At 39.0% G+C, this 19,612-nt stretch overlaps 1 protein-coding gene across 1 annotated transcript in view; it reads left to right on the forward strand.

Moving 5' to 3' along the window:
• SLC2A13 (solute carrier family 2 member 13) overlaps window positions 1-19,612 on the forward strand; it is a 325,881-nt gene that overhangs the window by 145,425 nt on the left and 160,844 nt on the right. The window contains exon 4 of the mRNA XM_010970574.3: window positions 18,421-18,529. Within this exon, the coding sequence (XP_010968876.3) occupies window positions 18,421-18,529 (109 nt within the window). The remainder of the gene's footprint in view (window positions 1-18,420; window positions 18,530-19,612) is intronic.

A 19,612-nucleotide genomic window follows, 5' to 3' on the forward strand; every position in this document is an offset into this window, starting at 1 on the left:
AAATAAAATGGCAGAAATCGAGAAAGTATGTGTAGACTTATTCTTTCAGAGATGATAAAATTGTAGTTTGAAGGATTGATTGAAAGGGAAGAACGGGGCGTAGGATGTGCAGGATCCCAGAGGGGGAAGGATGCAGAAAGACGGACCAGGTAAATGGAGGCTCGGGGAGGAAGGCATTACTTTCACTGAGCTGGAAGGGGAAGAGAAACAGTAATGATACTGAGGAACTTTGTACTGGAAAGGGGCTAAGTAGGTTACAGGAATTTACATCAGATGTCTTCTGTATTGGTTCAAGATTTGAGGTAATTGGCAAAGTGAGGTGGAAGCTATGTGTGGATGGGGAGTCTAAGTCATGGCTCTCTTAAGTCAAAATAACACTTTAGAACAGACATTTTTGAGGTTATGAAAATTCCATTTTCTAGTTTTAAATATGTCAGTTCTTTGTTTCATCAGTAATAATTTAGTTTGCCTTGCCCCTTTATAACCGTTCAACTCCCACACCGACGTTTTACTTTTTCTTAAAAGACCAAATGGATATATAACAATAAAGTGAAAGCTTTATAGCAATAGGCTAAATAGAATATTTATGAAGAGTACTTTTTAGGAAAGTGCTGGAAAAAATGACTTTTCACTATTTTCCTAAAATGTTTATAGTAACTTGATGAATAATGAATGGGGACTAATTTATAATGTCTACAGACCTCACTCAAAAGCAACATTTGTTTATACTCCTACGTAACAGTTACATCATGGCTGTATTTTGCATAAAGAGCCATGTATTTTAAACATAATTGTTGCTAAAATAGTTTCATTCAACAGAGGCACAGAATCTTTTTGTTTTAAGGGCCCTCAGAAGACAGAATGTTCTAGAACATCCCTGAAAAGCATGCAGCGACACACTGCTTCACTTCTATTTAAATTTTGCGTTCAAATGATCATGAGCCACTCTAGGATACTGTCTAAATAAGCCATGAACAAGTTGAGTACTGAGATAAGAATCATCTCCACATCTCTGATAATGAGTATAATGCTATGCTTTTTATATATATGCGTAACTGAAAAGTATATAAAAATGAGTTTTATTTTGTAATTGAATTTTGCGGAACAGTGAGCAGATTGCATTTTTAAAAGACTGAGCTTCAGCATTCAGAAAAAGTAGATGGTTCAAAGCATTTCTAAGTAGAAACTCACTGCCGTCAGTATTTTAAATAGACACATCCTGACTCCCTTCACAGATTGCTATTGACCATATGGTAACTCCAGACATGCCTCAAAATAAAACGGCCATATGTAGATTTTCAAATACTGACCTCATCCCTAGAGAGCCATATTTATCGAGAAGAGCATCTCAAACCATATCAAGTAAAATTAGGGTCTGTGTCATATTAGAAGATGAGAAGAATCTACCTAATGAAAAGCAATCAGTCGTTAAAAATGCCAAGGCCAAAAGGTTGGGTACCCACAGACATCTAAAAAGCAAGGGCATCTGGAGAAGCGTCTTTTGAATTCTCCCTGCCCAGTGGAAGGCAAGCTTATTGCCTTGTTCAATAGCATTTACATTCCACCATACATGTGTATTTATTTTAGAAGTTAAACCTTTATTAAGTGAAAGATGAGAGTACTGGAAAATCCATGTTTTGAATCAACTCTTCTTTTCCATGAACCTAATGCTCTGTTTGGGGGTAGTTCTATTTTGGAGAACTTAACACTAAGTTCTTTTTATAGAATATATTTATTTATTTTAAAAAATATTTTCTTCCAGTTTTATTGAGATATGGTTGAAACAGAGCACTGTGTAAGTTTAAGGTGTACAGCATAATGAATTGACCTACACACATGGTGAAATGATTGGCACCAGTTTAGTGAACATCTGTCATCCCATATAGTTGCAGAATTAAATAAAAAAAATTTTCCCTGTGATGAGGACTCTTAGAATTTACTTTTTTAACAACTTTCCTATGTAACATACAGCAGTAATAGTTATGTTTAATCATGTTGTATATTATATTCCTAGTACTTATTTATCTTGTAACTAGACATTTGTACCTTTTGACCACCTTCATCTAGTTCCCCCTCCCCTACCGTCTGCCTCTGGTAACCACAAGCCTGATCTCTTTTGCTATGAGTTTGTTTGTTTTTGAAGTATGATTGACTAACGGCACTATGTTAGTTCCCATGACACAACATAGTGATTCAGTATTTCTATACATTTCAAAATGATCACCAGCGTAACTCTAGTTACATATGACACCATACAGAAATACTATATAATTACTAAGTTCCTCATCCTAAATGTTACATGTGCTTGCCTCCTTTGTTTTGTAGTTTGTACCTTCAAATCCCCCTCACCTAATATCCATAAACATTGATTATGATTTGCATTTCCCTGGGGGGCTAGCGGTGTTGATCATCTTTTCATGTGTCTTTTGCCCATCTGTGTATATCTTTATGGAAAAATGTCTGTTCAGATCCTCTGCCCATTTGTTAATTGGGTTGTTTTTTTTTTTTGATGTTGAACTGTATGAGTTCTTTGTATATTTTGGATATTAACCCATTATCAGATATGTCATTTGCAAATATCTTCTTCCATTCAATAGGTTGCCTTTTTGTTTTGTTGATAGTTTCCATAGCTATGCAAAAGCTTTTCAGTTAGATGTAGTCCCATTTATATTTGCGTTTGTTTCCCTTGCCTGAGGAGACGTGTCCAAAAAAATACTACTAAGACTGATGTCAAAGAACTTACCACCTACACTTTCTTCTAGTAATAGTTTTATGGTTTTAGGTGTCATTTTTAAGTCTTTAATCCATTGGGAATTTATTTTTGTCCATGGTGTGAGAGAGTCATCCAATTTGATCCTTTTGCATATAGCTGGCTGGTTTTCCTAGAGCTATTTACTGAAGAAGATGTCTTTTCCCCACTGTATATTCTTGCCTTCTTTGTTGTACATTAATTGCCCATAGAAGTGTAGATTCATTTCTAGGTTCTCTGTTCTGTTCCGTTGATCTATATGGGTCTGTGTTTGTGCCAGTTTTCTGATTACTGTAGCTTTGTAATACAGTTTGAAATCAGGGCACATGATACTTCCAGCTTTGATGTTCTTTCTCAAGGTTGCTTTGGCTATTTGGGGTCTTTTGTGTTTTTGCAAATTTTAGGATTATTTGTTCTGGTTCTGTGAATTACACTGTTGGTATTTTAATAGGGATTACATTGAATTTGTAGATTGCCTTGGGTAGTGTAGTCATTTTAACAATGTTAATTCTCCCAAACCATGGGCACAGTATCTAATTCCATCTGTTTGTGTAGTCTTCAACTTCTTTCATTAATGGCTAATGGTTTTCTGACTATAGTTCTTTTACCTCCTAAGTTAGATTTATTCCTAGGTGTTTCATTCTTATTGATGTGGTTGTGGATGGGATTGTTTTCTTAATCTCTCTGATAGTTTGTTGTTAGTGTATAGAAATGCAACTGACTTCTGTATATTAATTTTGTATCCTGCAACTTTACTGAATTCAGTGATGAGCTCTGATAGTTTTTTGTCAGTGTCTTTAGGATTTTCTATGCATACTATCATGTCACCTACGAACAGTGATAATTTTACTCCTTCCTTTCAAATTTAGATTCCTTTTACTTCTTTTTCTTGTCTGAATGATGTGGCTAAGACTTTCAATAGTATGTTGAATAAAAGTAATGAGAGTAGGCATCCTTGTCCTGTTTCTGATCTTCGAGGAAATGCTTTCAGTTTTTCACCATTGACTTTGTATGGCGTTAGCTGTGGGATTGTCATATACAGCCTTTATTATGTTGAGATATGCTCCCTCTATATCCACTTGGTTGAGAGTTTTTGTCATAAGTGAATGCTGGGTTTTGTCAAAACCTTTTTCTGCATCTATTAAGATGATCATAAGATTTATATTCTTCAGTCTGTTAATGTGGTGTATCATATTGATTGATTTGTGGATAATGAACCCCCCTTGAATGCTTGGGACAAATCCGACTTGATCATGCTGTATGATCCTTTCACTGTCTTGTTGAATTTCGCTTGCTGATACTTTGTTGAGGATTCTTGCATCTGTGTTCACCAGGGTTAACTGTCCTGTTAGTTTCCTTTTTGTGTGATACTGTTGACTTCTTGTATATTTTTTTATTTCAGTTATATATTCTTCATCTGTGTGGTTCTTTGTATTTCAAACTCTGTTTAAAAAAAAAAAGACTTCTAACTTCTTACTCTGTTCACTCAGTCTTCTGAGTTCTTGGAGCATCTTTACGATCATGACCTTAAACTCTTTTTGCTTATCTTTTGCTTATCTTTACTTCACTTAATTCCTCTTCTGAAGTTTTATTTTGTTCCTTCATTTGGAATATATTTCTCTGTCATCTTGTTTTGCCTAAATTCTTGCTTTTATTTCCATGTATTTGGTAAGTTGATTACATTTCCCAGCCTTTAAGAAGTGACCTTATGTAGCAGACATCCTATAGATCCTGGCAGCCCACTCTCCCTCTGGTTAGTATATGCTCTGTGTGTGTCCCCTACGTGAGCTGCTTGAGTCATTCTGTTGTGGCAAGCTGACTACTGTGGCTGGCCCGGGAAGTGTGGCTGGCTCCTGCTCTAGTTGGTTGCCAGGCCCTGCTTTTTGTGGAAGCTGCTGGTGGGTGGGGCCAGGTCTAGTGCTGACCCACTGGTGAGCAGTATTTGGGGTGGGTGGTTGGGGGGCCAGGGGTTCCAGATACAGTGACAACTTGCTGATGAGTGGTGCTGGTTCCTAACATAGCTGACTGCAGGGTCAGGGTGTTCTGAAGCTTGTATTGGCTCACTGGGGATGGGAGGGGTGGGGAAGAAACAAAATGGCTGGCTGAGTGATCCAAGATGTCCCAGAGTTGCTGTTGTCCTACTGGTGGGCAGGGACAGGGCGCAGGAGTTTCCAGGGCTGGTGCCAGCTTGCTGGTTTGTGAGCTGGATACTGACACAGAAGGCTGTGGGTCTGTGGTGGTCCTGGGGCTGGTGTTCACCCACGGCTCACTGGTGGGGTGGTGTTGGGGCACAGGGGTTTCTACAGCTGGTGCTTGTCCCACTGGTGGGTAAAGCCTTGACCTGGGACTGGTGCCGACCCATTCTGGGGCAAGGTTCATGCTGGGATCTCTGGCTATGGGGCCCTGGGGGTCGCAGAATTGGTGCGTGGCCTGCTCATGGGTGGGGCCTAGGCCTCAGGTGTCCTAGGGCAGGTGGCTGCCCACTGGTAGGTAACGCTGGTCCTGCGGCTAGTGTAGGTTCACTGGTGCAACGAGCCGCATCCCAGGGTCTCTGGCTGTAGGGCTGTATGGGTCCCGGGTCTAGTGCCAGCACCTGGTATGCAGGGCTGTGTCCAGGGCCCTCTGGTGCACATGCCCATGTCCCAGCATGACTGTGGGCTCAGGGGGTCTTAAGGCAGCAGACCTGCTGGTGGGTGGGGCTGTGTCCTTGCCTGGGTAGACGCCGGCCTGAAGCATCCCAATACAGGTGGACAGGCTGGTAGGCTTTACTGGATCCTGGATCTAATAAGCTGAGGGAAGATTCCAAAACGGTGCTTGCCAGCAACAGTGTTCTCATGACAGAGCAAGCTCCCAGAAGTGGTTGCTGCCAGTGTCTGTGTCCCCAGGGTCAGCTCCATTTGACTCCTGCCTCTCTGAAACTCTCTCCAAGATCAGCAGGTGAGTCTGACTCAGGCTTCTATCTAATTACTGCTTCTGCTCTGGGCCCCAGAGCATGCGAGATTGTGTGTGCCCTTTAAGAGTGGAGCCTCCAATTCTCAGCCCTCTGGCTCTCATGAAATTAAACTCTGTTGGCCTCCAAAGCCAAACATTCTGAGGGCGCATCTTGTGGGTGTAGGAGCCCCTGGCTGGGGAGCCTCCTGTGGGGCTCAGACCCCTCCCTCCTCATGGGGAGCCTCTGCCATTGTAATTTCCCTCCCATTTGAGGGTCGCTCGCCCAGGGGTGTGGGTCTTGACCACACCATGTCTTTGTTCCTTCTACCACTTTACTGTGGCTTCCTCTTCATATCTTTAGTTGTACAGCAACTTTTCTGCTAGTCCTCCAGCCTTTGTCATCAATAGTTGTTCTGTAAATAATTGTAATTTTGGTGTGCCAGTGGGAGGAGGTGAGCTCAGGGTCCTCCTACTCTGCCATCTTGGCCACACCTCAGAACGTTTTTATTTCTTACTCTATATTTAGTAAGTAACACTGATGTTTTTTAACAGGTAGGAGGCCATTATTTTTCATTTTCTTCCTTTCTTCTTCTTTTCTTCTTTGTAAAAGAAGTAATTGAAGAGTGGGAAAAGAGAGTTGGGACAGGAGAACTGCTTTGGAGTTAGAAAATATGTACATTTATAGCCTCATAGATTTGGCTTTTTTTTATATCTAGTTCCTGGGTATTTTTGGAATAAATATGATCTTCTGAGAATCGTGCTGACAGAAAACACAGCCTCTTCCCTTTAAGAAGCTGTATTGCAGGGTGCCACACACGCTTGCCACAGTCATGCTTCCAGAAGCTGGTGGGATGATCATGATGTTAGATATTCTGTCCTACTGTAGGATCAGGGGCCCTTTAATTTGGCCTGAGTTTTATCTTTTTGGTGTCTTTATTCGTGGTAACCATCACATGTAAAGCCAAATATAGCAAGAGACAACAGTCAAAAATGCATGAATCATGGTTAGATTTTCATCTTTATTCTCAATAGCACTTACTTGTTGAATGCTTGAATCTAAAAAAGGATTATACTAACAGAATATTGTTCAAAAACATATAAAATTTAAATATCTATATGGATGTGCTCTTTTAATGAAGCAAATAATTAATATTTAGAAACATGGTTCATATATCTTAAAATATTTAAACTGATAGTGATACAGAAATACTTAAATTTGATTGAAGTATTTAAAATGATTTAAAATGTGATTTAAAATGAAGGCAGAGGAATAGGGTAACTGATTTACCTGTGGTTGTTTGAATAGTTTAACAATGTGTATCATTAATTTGATAGAACTGTCTTTTATTATTGGAGCCTGTAGTGTAGGGCCTATTGATTTATTACCTTGTGTTTATCAGTAGTCTGTGTAGCAACGTTAATGATAAAAGAAATAGAAAATTTAAATATGGACTTCATTTATTTTCATATGAATGAAGCTCTTTGAATTATTTTATGGGATCTTAAAAATGAAATCTCTTTATTTATCTCCATGGGAAGAAAACCCATGCAATATATTGACAGTTTTTCACTTGAAACTTTCAAGTTGTATTCAGCTCTGGAGAAGTTCTGCAGAGCTGAAGGATGAAACCAGAGCATCATTATTTGCATTTTAGTGTAATATGCTTCACATGTATCACCCCCTTGAATTACCAAAACACAGCCGTGAGGTAGATGTTCTCTCATATGAGGCATGTGAGTCTTAGAAAGCATAAGGAAATTGCCCAAGGTCACACAGCTTCGACACAGCCGAGCCGGATTCAGACCCGGGTTTCCCTGATTTGGGACTCCTGCGCTTCGTACCATTCAACACAGCTTACTGTTGGGTAGCCTTTAGCAGATGCAAGTCGTACATTGTCTTATATCTTAGTGTTTAGTATTTGTTGAAAGATTAGGTAAATGAGAAGATGTATATCACTAAGAATGAAATACTTGTTATGAAAATACTCTCAGAATACCGTCAGGTTAAGAGTATGTGTCCTTTCATGTTAAGAGTATAGTTGTTAAAAACCACTCATTTATTTATTAAGAAGTATTTATTTAAAAAAGGATACCTCTCTTTGCTCAAGAAAGGTTTTCTAAAGTCGCAGTTCTTAGTATTTTCCCTCTGAGCTACCACATCACCCTCCCATGGCTGTTACGAAGTTCAGAGACCTCTCATTTGAGAATTGCTTGGCTCGGGGATGCATGTTGCCTTTGCTTATGTAGATACTTTGGATGAAGGAAATGTTTTAGAATTTAGAAAGAATTATTCATAGTAAGTTTTTGAAAACAATATTTGAGTTACATTAGGCCCTATCACCATCTCCCCTTATGAGTAGAAAAAGTCTTTACTCTAGCCACCTGGAATGATAGTGACTACATTAACTCAGTCAGTGCAGAGAGGCCTTAATGTCCCACGATCAGCTCACAAGCACGCATCTATGGACAGCTGGCCCAACACAGCGTCCTGGCAAACTGATTTCTTTAGAAAGATCTCAGAATGTATTGGCATAAATGCCAGACTGTGAAGGAATGATTGAACCACATGGGGTTGAACTGATCAATAGCAACAGTCCATCCTTCCAAACGGAGCATGTGCCAAGCACCAGCTTATAATCACACACATCATCTGCTGCATACTGAAGAGGAAAACAGCATGGGTGTGCTCAGGATCCTAGTGGTAGTTTATAATTAATCACAACATTGTTTGGCAACTTGCAGGGTATTCAGACTGCTTCATTCTGGAGTTGTCAGTAACCATTATTTGCTCTGGTGTTCTTTCCTCCCTTCTCCCTTTCCTCCTTCTCTTCTTTTTCATACTCATTAAACAGATATTTATTGAATCTGTTTTGTTTGCATGACCCTGGGCTAAAGTACAATGGGAAGCAAAATGATGAAACAGAGATAAAACCCGAACCATTCACCCCACATAATCCAGTATGGAAGAGACATCAGCTACATAAGCTGCAAAAATTAGCCATCAGTGAGACCATAAGAGAGGCATAAAACTGACATCATGGTTCAGATGACAGGATATCTTCTTTTAGGAGCAGGAATGACCTCACAGAATAGAAACATATGAGACAGAGATACAAAAATATGAGACTCCTTTATATAAAACAGGTTACCCAAAGGCTGTTGGAGCATTTGTGTGTTAGAGGACAAGTGCTGTGAGATAAATCTCAAAAAGTAGGCTGGGGCAGGAGTGCCTTTCATGAAACAGACCCTGATGGGTCTGTTGTCAGAAGTTCTGAGACAGTACGTGAGGTCAGTGATCAGCGGTATGCTTTCACAGAAGGGGTGGCAGCGATGTGGAGAGGCTGGATTGATCCAGTAGAGACTAGAAATGGGGATGCCATACACAAACAAGGCTTTGTCGTTGAGCACATAACATATTAGTCAGCATTCGTCGGGGCTCTCTTCAAGGAAACAGTACCAATATGAGATAGATAGATAGATAGATAGATAGATAGATAAATGAGATTTATTTATCATGGGGGATGGGCTCACACAGCAATGGAGGCTGAGAAGACAGTATAATCTGCCCTCTGCAGGGACCCAGGAGACCTGATGGTGTAAGTCCTGGTCTGGGAGCGGGAGACCAGTGTCCCAGCAGGATTGGATGCACACTGGGGAGGGCAGTCTCTTTACTCGGTCCACCGATTCAAATGTTAACCTTATCCAGAAACACCCTCAAAATCCTCTCCAGAAATGATGTTTCACCGAGAACCTGGGCACCCTGTGAGCCAGTCTGATTGACAGAGAAATTAACCATCATGCGTAGTGTATGCCAGAAAGTGTATTACCTGTAATTGTCACCATGGCAAGTGCTCCGACTGTGTCCACTGAACTGAGGAGGAGATAGAGACTTACTGAGATCGAATAACATGCTCAAAATCTCACGTGGGCTAAGCAGTTGGAGCTGGAACTTCGATGGTGGTCTGCCCAAGGGCAGATGAGAGCCCAGCGGCACTAGAGAGCTGGGGAGGCAGAGAGGGCACAGATGCAAAAGCAAGAGAATTTTTTCTGACATTTTACAGAAAGAATTCAAGTACAGATACATTAATTCTTGTTAGAATTTAGCTGGATGTACAAAGGAGGAAGAGGGAATGAATGGCCAGATGCCACATCTTTTTTTTATCCTGATTTAATGTAAAATTAGGTAACGTTGGGTTGGGAGTGAGAAACGACGGCTTCTCTTTTGTATGTCCTCGAGCTGGCCTGCCCTCTCTGGGTTCTTCCCTGTTCCTCAGTCCCATAACACTTTACACGTACCTCTGAGTGAGCCCGTCAGCTGTTGTGGTGTAGCTTGTCTTGTTTCTGTGTGTGACCCCCGCCGCACCTCAGTATTATAGCTCCTCCAGGGCAGGGCCTCTTCCTGTCTCTGCCCCTCACAAACAGTAAGTGCTTCAGGTATGATAAGTGGGTGAGGAACTACTTGTCCAAGGCTGGAGAGAACAAGGGACGTCCAAGGAGGAGGACTGTTTGAAATGAATGTTGTGAGAATGTAGTTGAGAGCCAACTGGAGGTGGATGGGAAGCTCCTCTGGTCCAATGGAGGGAGGGCCTGCCTCACAGACACACTGAATCTGCCATGAAACCAGGGTGGCCTGTTTTCCTAATTATCTGTAAACAATGCTCAACTCCCTGGATATAGGAATGGAGAAAGGAGTAAATTGAAATGACTGATCCGTGCTAATTACCAGAGAAATGCAAATCAAAATTACAATGAGGTATCATCTCACACCAGTCAGAATGGCCATCATTCAAAAGTCCACAAATGATAAATGCTGGAGAGGCTGAGGAGAAAATGAAACCCTCCTACACTGCTGGTGGGAATGTAGTTTGGTGCAGCGGTTATGGAAAACAGTATGGAGATTCCTCAAAAGACTAAAAATAGACTTACCATATGACCCAGTAATCACACTCCTGGGCGTATATCTCGAGGGAATTCTAATTTGAAAAGACACACGCACCCCAATGTTCATAGCAGCACTATTTACAATAGGCAAGACATGGAAACAACCTAAATGTCCATCAACAGATGATTGGATAAAGAAGCTGTGGTATATTTATACAATGGGATACTCCTCAGCCATAAAAAATGATAAAATAATGCCATTTGCAGCAACATGGATGTGCCTGCAATGTCATTCTAAGTGAAGTTAGCCAGAAGGAGAAAGGAAAATACCATATGATATCACTCATATGTGGAATCTAAAAAAAAAAAAGACAAATGAACTTATGCATAAAACAGAAACAGACTCACAGACATAGAAAACAAACTTATGGTTACTAGAGGGGGAAGGGATAAACTGGGAGTTCGAGATTTGCAGATACTGACTGGTATATATAAAATAGAGAAACAAGTTTATATTGTATAGTACAGGGAACTATATTTGATATCTTGTAGTAGCTTATGTTGACAAAGAATATGAAAATGAATATATGTATATTCATGTATGACTGAAGCATTGTGCTGTACATGAGAAATTGATACAACATTGTAAACTGACTATACTTCAATATAAATAAATAAATAAAAATAAATAAATTAAATAATGATAGTAAAGGCAAAAAAAAAAGAAATGAATGATCTGAAATCGATAACTCTGAAATTAAGGCTGGGGATAGTGGCAAGTGAGGCTACAAAAAGGATAAAAGGAAAAGAAGAGATTCAGGGATTGAAATTATGATGCATACGGAGTATGTGTATTCCTGTAGCTGGAAAGTCCTTCAGTTTTGTGTTTTGTTCCTCAGACTGTTCATAATTGTTGATTTTTTTATGCTAAGAAAAGTCAGCTCGTTTAAGTATACATTATAAAATTTCTTGACATTTGTGGCATGAACAAGAAGATGGCCCAAGTCCTAGCTGTACAAAATTGTTTGTGACCTTGAGAAGGTTACCTAATCCCTGTGTGCTTCTTTCTTCATTAATATCACCTGCTCTCCCTGACTTTGTAGGACTTTTATGGTAATGAAAAATGGTACGTAAGACATGAAGAGCTATTGAAATACCAGAAAATTAATTGAGATTTGAACAGATACCGAATACTCTTGGTAGTATGCACTGAGTGTTTGTGTCTCCCCCAAATTCCTATGTTGATGCCCTAACCCCCAATGTGATGGTGTTTGGAGGTGGCGGCCTTTGGGAGATCATTAATTTAGATGAGGTAATAAGAGTGGAACCCTCTCTCATGAAGAAGAAAGCAGATCTCTGCCACCCCACACATGCGCTGGGGACAGGCCGTGTGAGCACAGTGAGAAGGTGGCCATCTCCAAGCTGGGCAGAGAGCCTTCACGAGGAACCGAATCTGCCGGCCCCTTGGTCTTAGACTCTCCAGCCTCCGGAACTGTGAGAAATAAATGTGTTGTTTAAGCCAGCCAGTCTGTGGTATGTTGTTACAGAAGCTCAAGCTGACTGAGATACTTGGTGATTGATAAAATAATTAGAGTTAATTATGACTGCCCAAAACATGTGCTGGTTAGTGAGATATCAGATATGTCAAGCTTTTTTGGGTGAGGGGTAAGGGGAAATAAAACCTTGAAATGCTCTTTGAGGTTTTGGTGTCACTGTGGCCAGCACACCTCCTCTCTTCATGAAGGCTCGCAGGGTGTGACAGCGGCCTCTGTGGCTGCCTTCAGGAGCAGGCCATGGTGTTGGGTCCTTACTGTGGTTGCTTGTGCAATCATAGGGCCTCAGGCTGGGGAGCAGGGAGAGAAATATTTGAAGCCAAACAGTGATTATCTTTTTTTTTTTAACATTTTTTATTGATTTATAATCATTTTACAATGTTGTGTCAAATTCCAGTGTAGAGCACAATTTTTTAATTATACGTGAACATATATATATTCATTGTCACATTCCTTTCTCTGTGAGCTACCATAAGATCTTGTATATATTTCCCTGTGCTATGCCAAACTGATTATCTTGCTCCCAGTGAGGACCCTACTTTCTCCACAGAGGTATCTTTACTTGTAATAATAAGATTTAGTCTGTGAAGACGGACAGCCATGGGGAAGCCTCTGACAGTTTGCTTGTGGCAAATCATTAGTCACAATGTATTCTACTTTTTCTTCCCTAAGTTTTATTTAGTATATGGTAAAATGCATAGATGTATAAAACAGCCAAAAGAGAAAAATAAGAGCAAAGAAAACCGTGAAGACCTTCTAAGGGTCCTTCAGCCTTGTCAGTTCTTGCATTCGTGGCTTGGTAATCTTGCAGCTGACTTCATCAGTCCAGTTTAATCCAATGTTATTGTTGCTTCTACTTAATAATCCCTTGTGCCCTTGTTTGAGTGAAGGTCATGCTCTTTGGATATCTGTATTTTCTCCTTATCCTTTTCATCGTTTCAGTCTTCTTGACATCTAGAATCTCTTTATTTGTTAAGTTGTTGTGTTTTTTATTTTTAAGCAGCTCTGTTGAGGTATAATTTACATACAATAAATGGCACATAGTAAAAGTTTGTAATCTGATGAGTCTTGACATATGTATACACTGAGAAACCCTCACCGCAAATGAGATGGTGAACATATCCATACCTCTCAAAAACTTTCTTTTGTGCCCCTTTGTAACTCCTCCCACAGGCCACCACTGATCTGCTTTCTGTCAAACTATTTAGACTTGGCAGAAAGTTTGTAACTACAAATTCAGGGGGAAGGGTATAGCTCAAATGGTAGAGCGCATGCTCAGCTGACAAGAGGTCCCGGGTTCAGTCCCCGGCACCTCCTCCAAGCAGAACTCAATGAAGAAACTTAATTACCTCCTCGTCAGAATATAACTACAAATACAATATTTTAAATAGTTTATTAGTCTGTGTATTCAAGCTGTTTCTTGAGATAGCTTTGGAAGATTCTGTCTTTGGGCGAATTTGCCTATTGTAGCTAAGGTGTCGAATTTAATGCCATAAGGTTGTCCATGGTGCTTCTTTATTATTATTTTTTTTAATATCTGTAGAATCTGTATTGATTTCAGTTCTCTTATTCATGATACCAGTAATTTATGTCTTCTCTCTGTTTTTCCTAATCTTTCCTATGGCTGCTATAACAAAATACCACCAACTTGGTAGCTTAAAACAATAGAAACTTATTCTCACAGTCTGGTGGCCGCAAGTTCAAAATCAGTTTTACGGGGTTGAAATCAAGGTGTCAGCAGGGTCATACTCCCACCAGACGCTCTAGGGGACCACTTGTTCCTTGCTCTCCCTCCCTCGCCCCAAAAATGATAGCCAGCATTCCTTGGCTATGGCTGCATCCGTTCAGTGTCTGCATTCATGGTCACGTTGCCTTCTCCCATTCTGTGCTGAGTCATCTCCTTTTGCTCCCTTTTATAAAGATATGTGTGATTGCATTTAGGGGCAACCCAAATAATCCAGGATAATCTTCCCATCTAAAAAAATCCTTAACGTAATCACATCTGCAAAGTCTTTTCGCCTGTGTGCTGTGTGACATCTAAGGTAACATTAACAATTACCAGGGGTTAGGACACATAACAAGTGAGACATCATTATTCAGCCTTCTACAGTCTGGCTCTAACTTTTTCAATTTTCTTGATATTTTCTAAGAACCAGATTTTGATTTCATTTCTTTTTTCCTCAGTTGTCTCCTTATTTCATTTTTGGATTTCCATTCTGGTCTTTGTTATTCTTTTTATCTTGTGCTTATTTTGGGTTTCCTTTGTCCCTCTTTCACTGGTTTTGTGAAGTAGACACCAAGGTCATTGCTGTAAATTTTCCTCTGTTCTGCTTTAGCTCCATTCCACAAATACTCATCTGATGCATTTTCATATTCTTCCAGTTCAAAATACTTTCTGACTCCCATTATTTATTTGATCCATGGGAATGTGTTATTCAGTTTCTAATCTGGGAGGAATTTTCCAGTTACCTTTCAGTTTCTCAATTTCTGTATTAATTTTATTATGATCAGAGAACATTCTCTGTATGACTTAAATCTTTTTAATTTAATTGAGACTGGCTTTATTGCTCAGATTATAATCTATCTTGATAAATGTTCCAAGGTATTTACCATGCATTTACTTTTGGAAAGAACATTTGGTTGATAGCATGTTATGTAAATGTCAGGTCAAGTTTGTTGATGGTGTTGGTGAACTCATCCATATCTTTGTTTTTTTTTTTTTTTTTTTCGTATCTTTGTTGATTATCAGTCTACTTACATTATCAATTCCTGAGAAAGAGGCGATGAAACATCCCAAGTGTAATTGTGGACTTTTCTATTTCCCCTTGCAATTTCACTAGTTTTTATTTCACATATTTTGAAACTTTTATTAGGTACAGAGACATTTAGGATTGCTATGTCCTATTGATGAATTAATCCCTTTACCATTACAGGTTGTACTTTCTTGCCTTTTTGCATGCCTGGTAATTTTTTATGGTATGCCACACATTGTACATTTTATCTCACTGTTGAAATTAGTTCTGGCACGCTCTTCAGTTACTTGGAAGCAGTTGTGGATTTTAAGCTGTTTTAGATGGTATCCAAGCAGTGTTTAATCTAGGACTAAATTTATACCATTACTGATGTAAAATCCATTCCAAATATTCTTCCTTATGCTCTAGGATTTTCACTCTCAGCCTTGTGTAAATTCCTGGGGTTCATTTCTTTAGTCCTTTCCTGTGGCTCTTTTCCCTGCCTTGGGTAGTTTCCTCCCACACATCCACTGATAAGTAGTCAACCGAAAATTCAGTAACTGCAGACCTCCCGTGTTCTCTTTCTGAATCTCTCTCGTCTCTAGCACGCTGCCCTGTGGGCTCTAGCCACCTGGATCCTGAGCTGCATCTTTTCAATTCATGGAGACCACCAGGTTCTGCCTGGTGTCCCCTCTCTGTGCTGTAGCCTGGATACTTTTTCCAGGTATTAGCTGGGGCACCTGTAGGGTTCATCCCATCTGCTTCCTGAATCTCAGGGGTCACTATTCTTTGCTCCATTATCATGAAAACTATTGCTTCATGCATTTTTGCCTGGCTTTTTAGCTGTTTCATGTTGGAAGTAAATCTGATAACTGTCACTCCATCTTGGCTGGAAGTAGGAGTCAATAGCTGGGGTTCTCTACAAAGTGTGTTCTGGTGCAATTTTAATAATAACTGGAGAAACTTCTGTGGCTCAGCTTGTTCACGGACAGCCTGTCCGTGGGAATGCTCTTATGGGACTGTCCTTTTCATCTCTGCCACCAGAGACCCTGCCACAGGTGGACAACCATTGTGAAGGTTACTTAGTATGAGGTGTTCAGAATGAAGGAAAAGATGAACCCATCTGGGGTTTTTGCATCTATTGTTTTATTATGTGTGATAGTTTGAGTCCTGCATTTCCAATCTACTTTAGTTATCCAGAGGTTTTAGTTTCTACTGTGGGAATATCTGTATTTCAGCAACAAAATGTTTTGTTAAAAATAAAGGATGATATGTTTCTAGGCACAAGATTGTTTTTAATTACAAAAATCAAAAGAAATGTAATAAGTAGAGCATGACATTTTAGATTTTCAGTTATGAATATTGAACCAGTTCATACATGATTTTTTTCTTCGCTTCATAGCTTCTATGTTGTAAAGATGAAGGGTTTACATTTGTTAAGTCAATTTTACTGCCTAATAAAACTAGGTTTATGATTTTAATGAAGGAAATTCTTTAATTTTGTTTATGCATAATCAGATGCTCAGCCCTTGTGACCAAAATTTATCTGTTAAAAAAATACAGTCTTAGAAAGGCACTACCATTGTTTATCCAAACCAAAAGAAAATCCGAAACCCTGATTGTTTTAAAACTAGGAAATAAATATGTGATGCTTATGTAACAGTTTATTTCTTCATATTTTGGCAAGTCAAACTTAAATCCTAATTTGTCATAATTTTCTCTTTGTCTGCCCTGCAAAGTCATTATTACCTAATCTGTCCATCGAATCATGGAACAGCTTAATAGTGATAGTGGATACAGCTATCCAAAGGTTATAACAGATTTCTTGCAGAAGGCCAGTTTCTCATCTGTGCAGTTTCCTAAAAGCTGAAAAAAAAAAGGGGTTTGGTGTTTTTTTTAATTTAGTTTTGTCATCATAGATGTTTTTAAAATTTCCCATGGTGTACAAGATGAATTACAATCTTTTATTTGGATTTCTTGATTTATGGAAATAGGTAGATGTTTCTATGATCCTGTGTACCTTTCTTATTTTGTGGCTGATTTATAGACACCTAAATTTGCAGGTGAGTCTGCAACCGACAACTGATCCAGATGTATTTCAGCATTGTCACAAAGTCTACCTATTTCACACAACCTTTCTGATATACTAGGCTTTAAGATTGCTTTGCTTGAATCTAAAACAATTTAACATTTATAATGTTTTCAGCCTGCTTTCTAAATGGTTTATGTCCTGTCTTGGCATTTAGAGACAAAATTGTTTGCGGTAAGTCGAGTCTTCCCGCGATTATAATCATACCTGTATAGAGATGAATACACTCACCCCAGTAATGTTCAGTTCTAATTAATGCCCTGGCTTGACATCCCATATTAACTTTTACTGCTAAGACAACAGCATGTTCTGTTCCATTGCCGTGATCTAGAATATTAGATTTCCCAAAGATCATGCAACAGTGAAATTTCCTTGGATTTTGATTTATTTGACTTGGTGTAGGGGTCACTAATGAAAGCGGGCCTCCAGGAAAAATACCTCCAATGAAGCCATTAGCATCCCAGCGACTCCAGGCTGTTTCTTCCAACAGCAGGAATACCAGAGGTCCTGGGGTCACTCTGGCCCCAGAAGGACACTGTGTACAATGGCTCTTGAGGCTGAGGTGAACGGTGACAAGTGCTTCTGAGAGGAGGAAGGGCACCTTTGGCAATTATGCCCAGACAGCAGGCATCAGTTGGCTACTCGCCTTACTTAAGACCTCAGTGTTTCAGACCTACACCTTTCCAGAACTGATCTAGAGTTCTGAGATAGAGACCAAGGGTTCTGCACCATTGTGAAAGCCCATTTATATTTACCATTTTTAAATGATCACTGAATCTCACTTAGGGAAGTATTAAAAAATCTAGAAATACTATATATATATATACATATATATATATACACATACATACATATACGTATATATATACATACCCACATAAAATGGACTTTAATTTTTTAATTAACGTTTTGGTAATTTTTCTTAATAATATCTATTGCAGTCATTACCAAGTCTAACATCATCTTCAGACTCCTTAACTTTAGTTAAATAGATTAGAATGGATTTTATTCCTTTAGTTCAATAAGTTGTAATGAATTCTGTTCCTTGTTTAATTGTTTTTAATGAATGCCATTCTTTTGGTTGATTAACGCAATTTTTCCAGTGACCTTGTAAGTAGTCCCACATTGAATGGATTTTTAAGTAGTAATTAATTGCAACGTAAGTAGAAGAACAAAGAGTGGTTAACACAGCTTGTAGGGATTTAAAGAAGCACACTGACAGTTACCGTTACACAGATCTTCCTAGTAGACATAAATGGCTTTAACTTCAGTTCTCTCGTTGTTTTTGTGGTTTCAACTTAAGTATGTACTGTTTTCAAAAATCCATTGTGCCTCGTTTTCTATAAAAGCACATATGTTTTATTTTAAAATGCCCAGTCATGTTGATTTCACAGAGATTTGGGGATATTTATCCTAATGGGAATAATTACTGTGGGAGCTAAAAATAATAGACATGTCCTTCTTTTTCTTTCTTTTTTAAAAAAGCTGGACCTGTGATCTGCAGAATGCTGAGTTATCCCCCAACTCGCCGAGCTTTAATTGTGGGTTGTGGCCTACAAATGTTCCAACAGCTCTCAGGCATTAACACCATCATGTATGTATTTCTTTCTGGCTTTTTTACTGAAAAGACTGTGAAGGAATTATTTTATATGGAAAAAGAGTAGGACTCTGGGTGGTTTGTTTTTATTAAGCGTGTAGGATTCTTCTTTTGGAAGATACGTTAACTTTATGATTCTTTTTAATCCTATCAAATTGTAACTAGAAGGAAGTGGCTTATTTGTTGTGATTATTGGCTTTATTTGATTTCATTCAATTTCTCTTTTATGCTATCCAGTACTTTCCTATATTCTGAGCTCCTGAATGTATCATTTTCATAAGCTATTTCTTGATTCACATTAAAATGTAAAACAAAAGAAAGTCACCTGTCATGATCAGAGATTAATGGGCACACTGATAACTAGTTAATTTCCTTTTAGGGCAGTCAGTTACAAGGGCAATGTGATAAGAACATTAATAGAAGTATATTTTTTTTACAACCAGCGTACAGTGGACTGGAGGTGAGGTGGGAGCAGAGAAGTGGAGAAAACACAAAAGTTCCCTGTTTTCTAGTTTTCAGACTAATCCCCAAAGTTGTGAGTGTTGTGGGTAGAGCAGGGTGAATAGTGGGGGTTCTATCATGTTTCATTCATTCAATGTTAAATTCATTTTTGATGGTCTACTTTGTACTAGATGCATAGCAGTGAGTGGAGGAGACAACACGTTAAATAAACCCACAGTTTAATATAGACTTCAAATTGTGATAATGCGTATATAGAACTATTCCAAGAGGAGACTTTTAAGATCCTAAATGATAGAATGTGGGTTAGAGAAAAGCCGTGAGTTTTGCTGAGAAACTGGTTGTTGGGGGAAAAGCTCCTAAGTCTTAGAAGCTTTACCCCCACCTGTTGGTTAAAATTAATCATTAGAAAAATGCCAATTATATAAAATTAAATTTTACCTGGTAAGCCATTTATATTTGAGACTCTTGATATTTTCCTATAAAATTACTTGTGTTGTGATGAATTATTCAGTGATAATTTGAGAAGAATCAATTAGTTAAAATAATAATTAGGACCCAGTGACCCATTAGATTAAATCAGGATTTGCTAAGAAACTCTAGTTTAAATACAGCCACGCC

Source organism: Camelus bactrianus, chromosome 12 (assembly GCF_048773025.1).
Source record: "Camelus bactrianus isolate YW-2024 breed Bactrian camel chromosome 12, ASM4877302v1, whole genome shotgun sequence".
NCBI lineage: Eukaryota > Metazoa > Chordata > Mammalia > Artiodactyla > Camelidae > Camelus > Camelus bactrianus.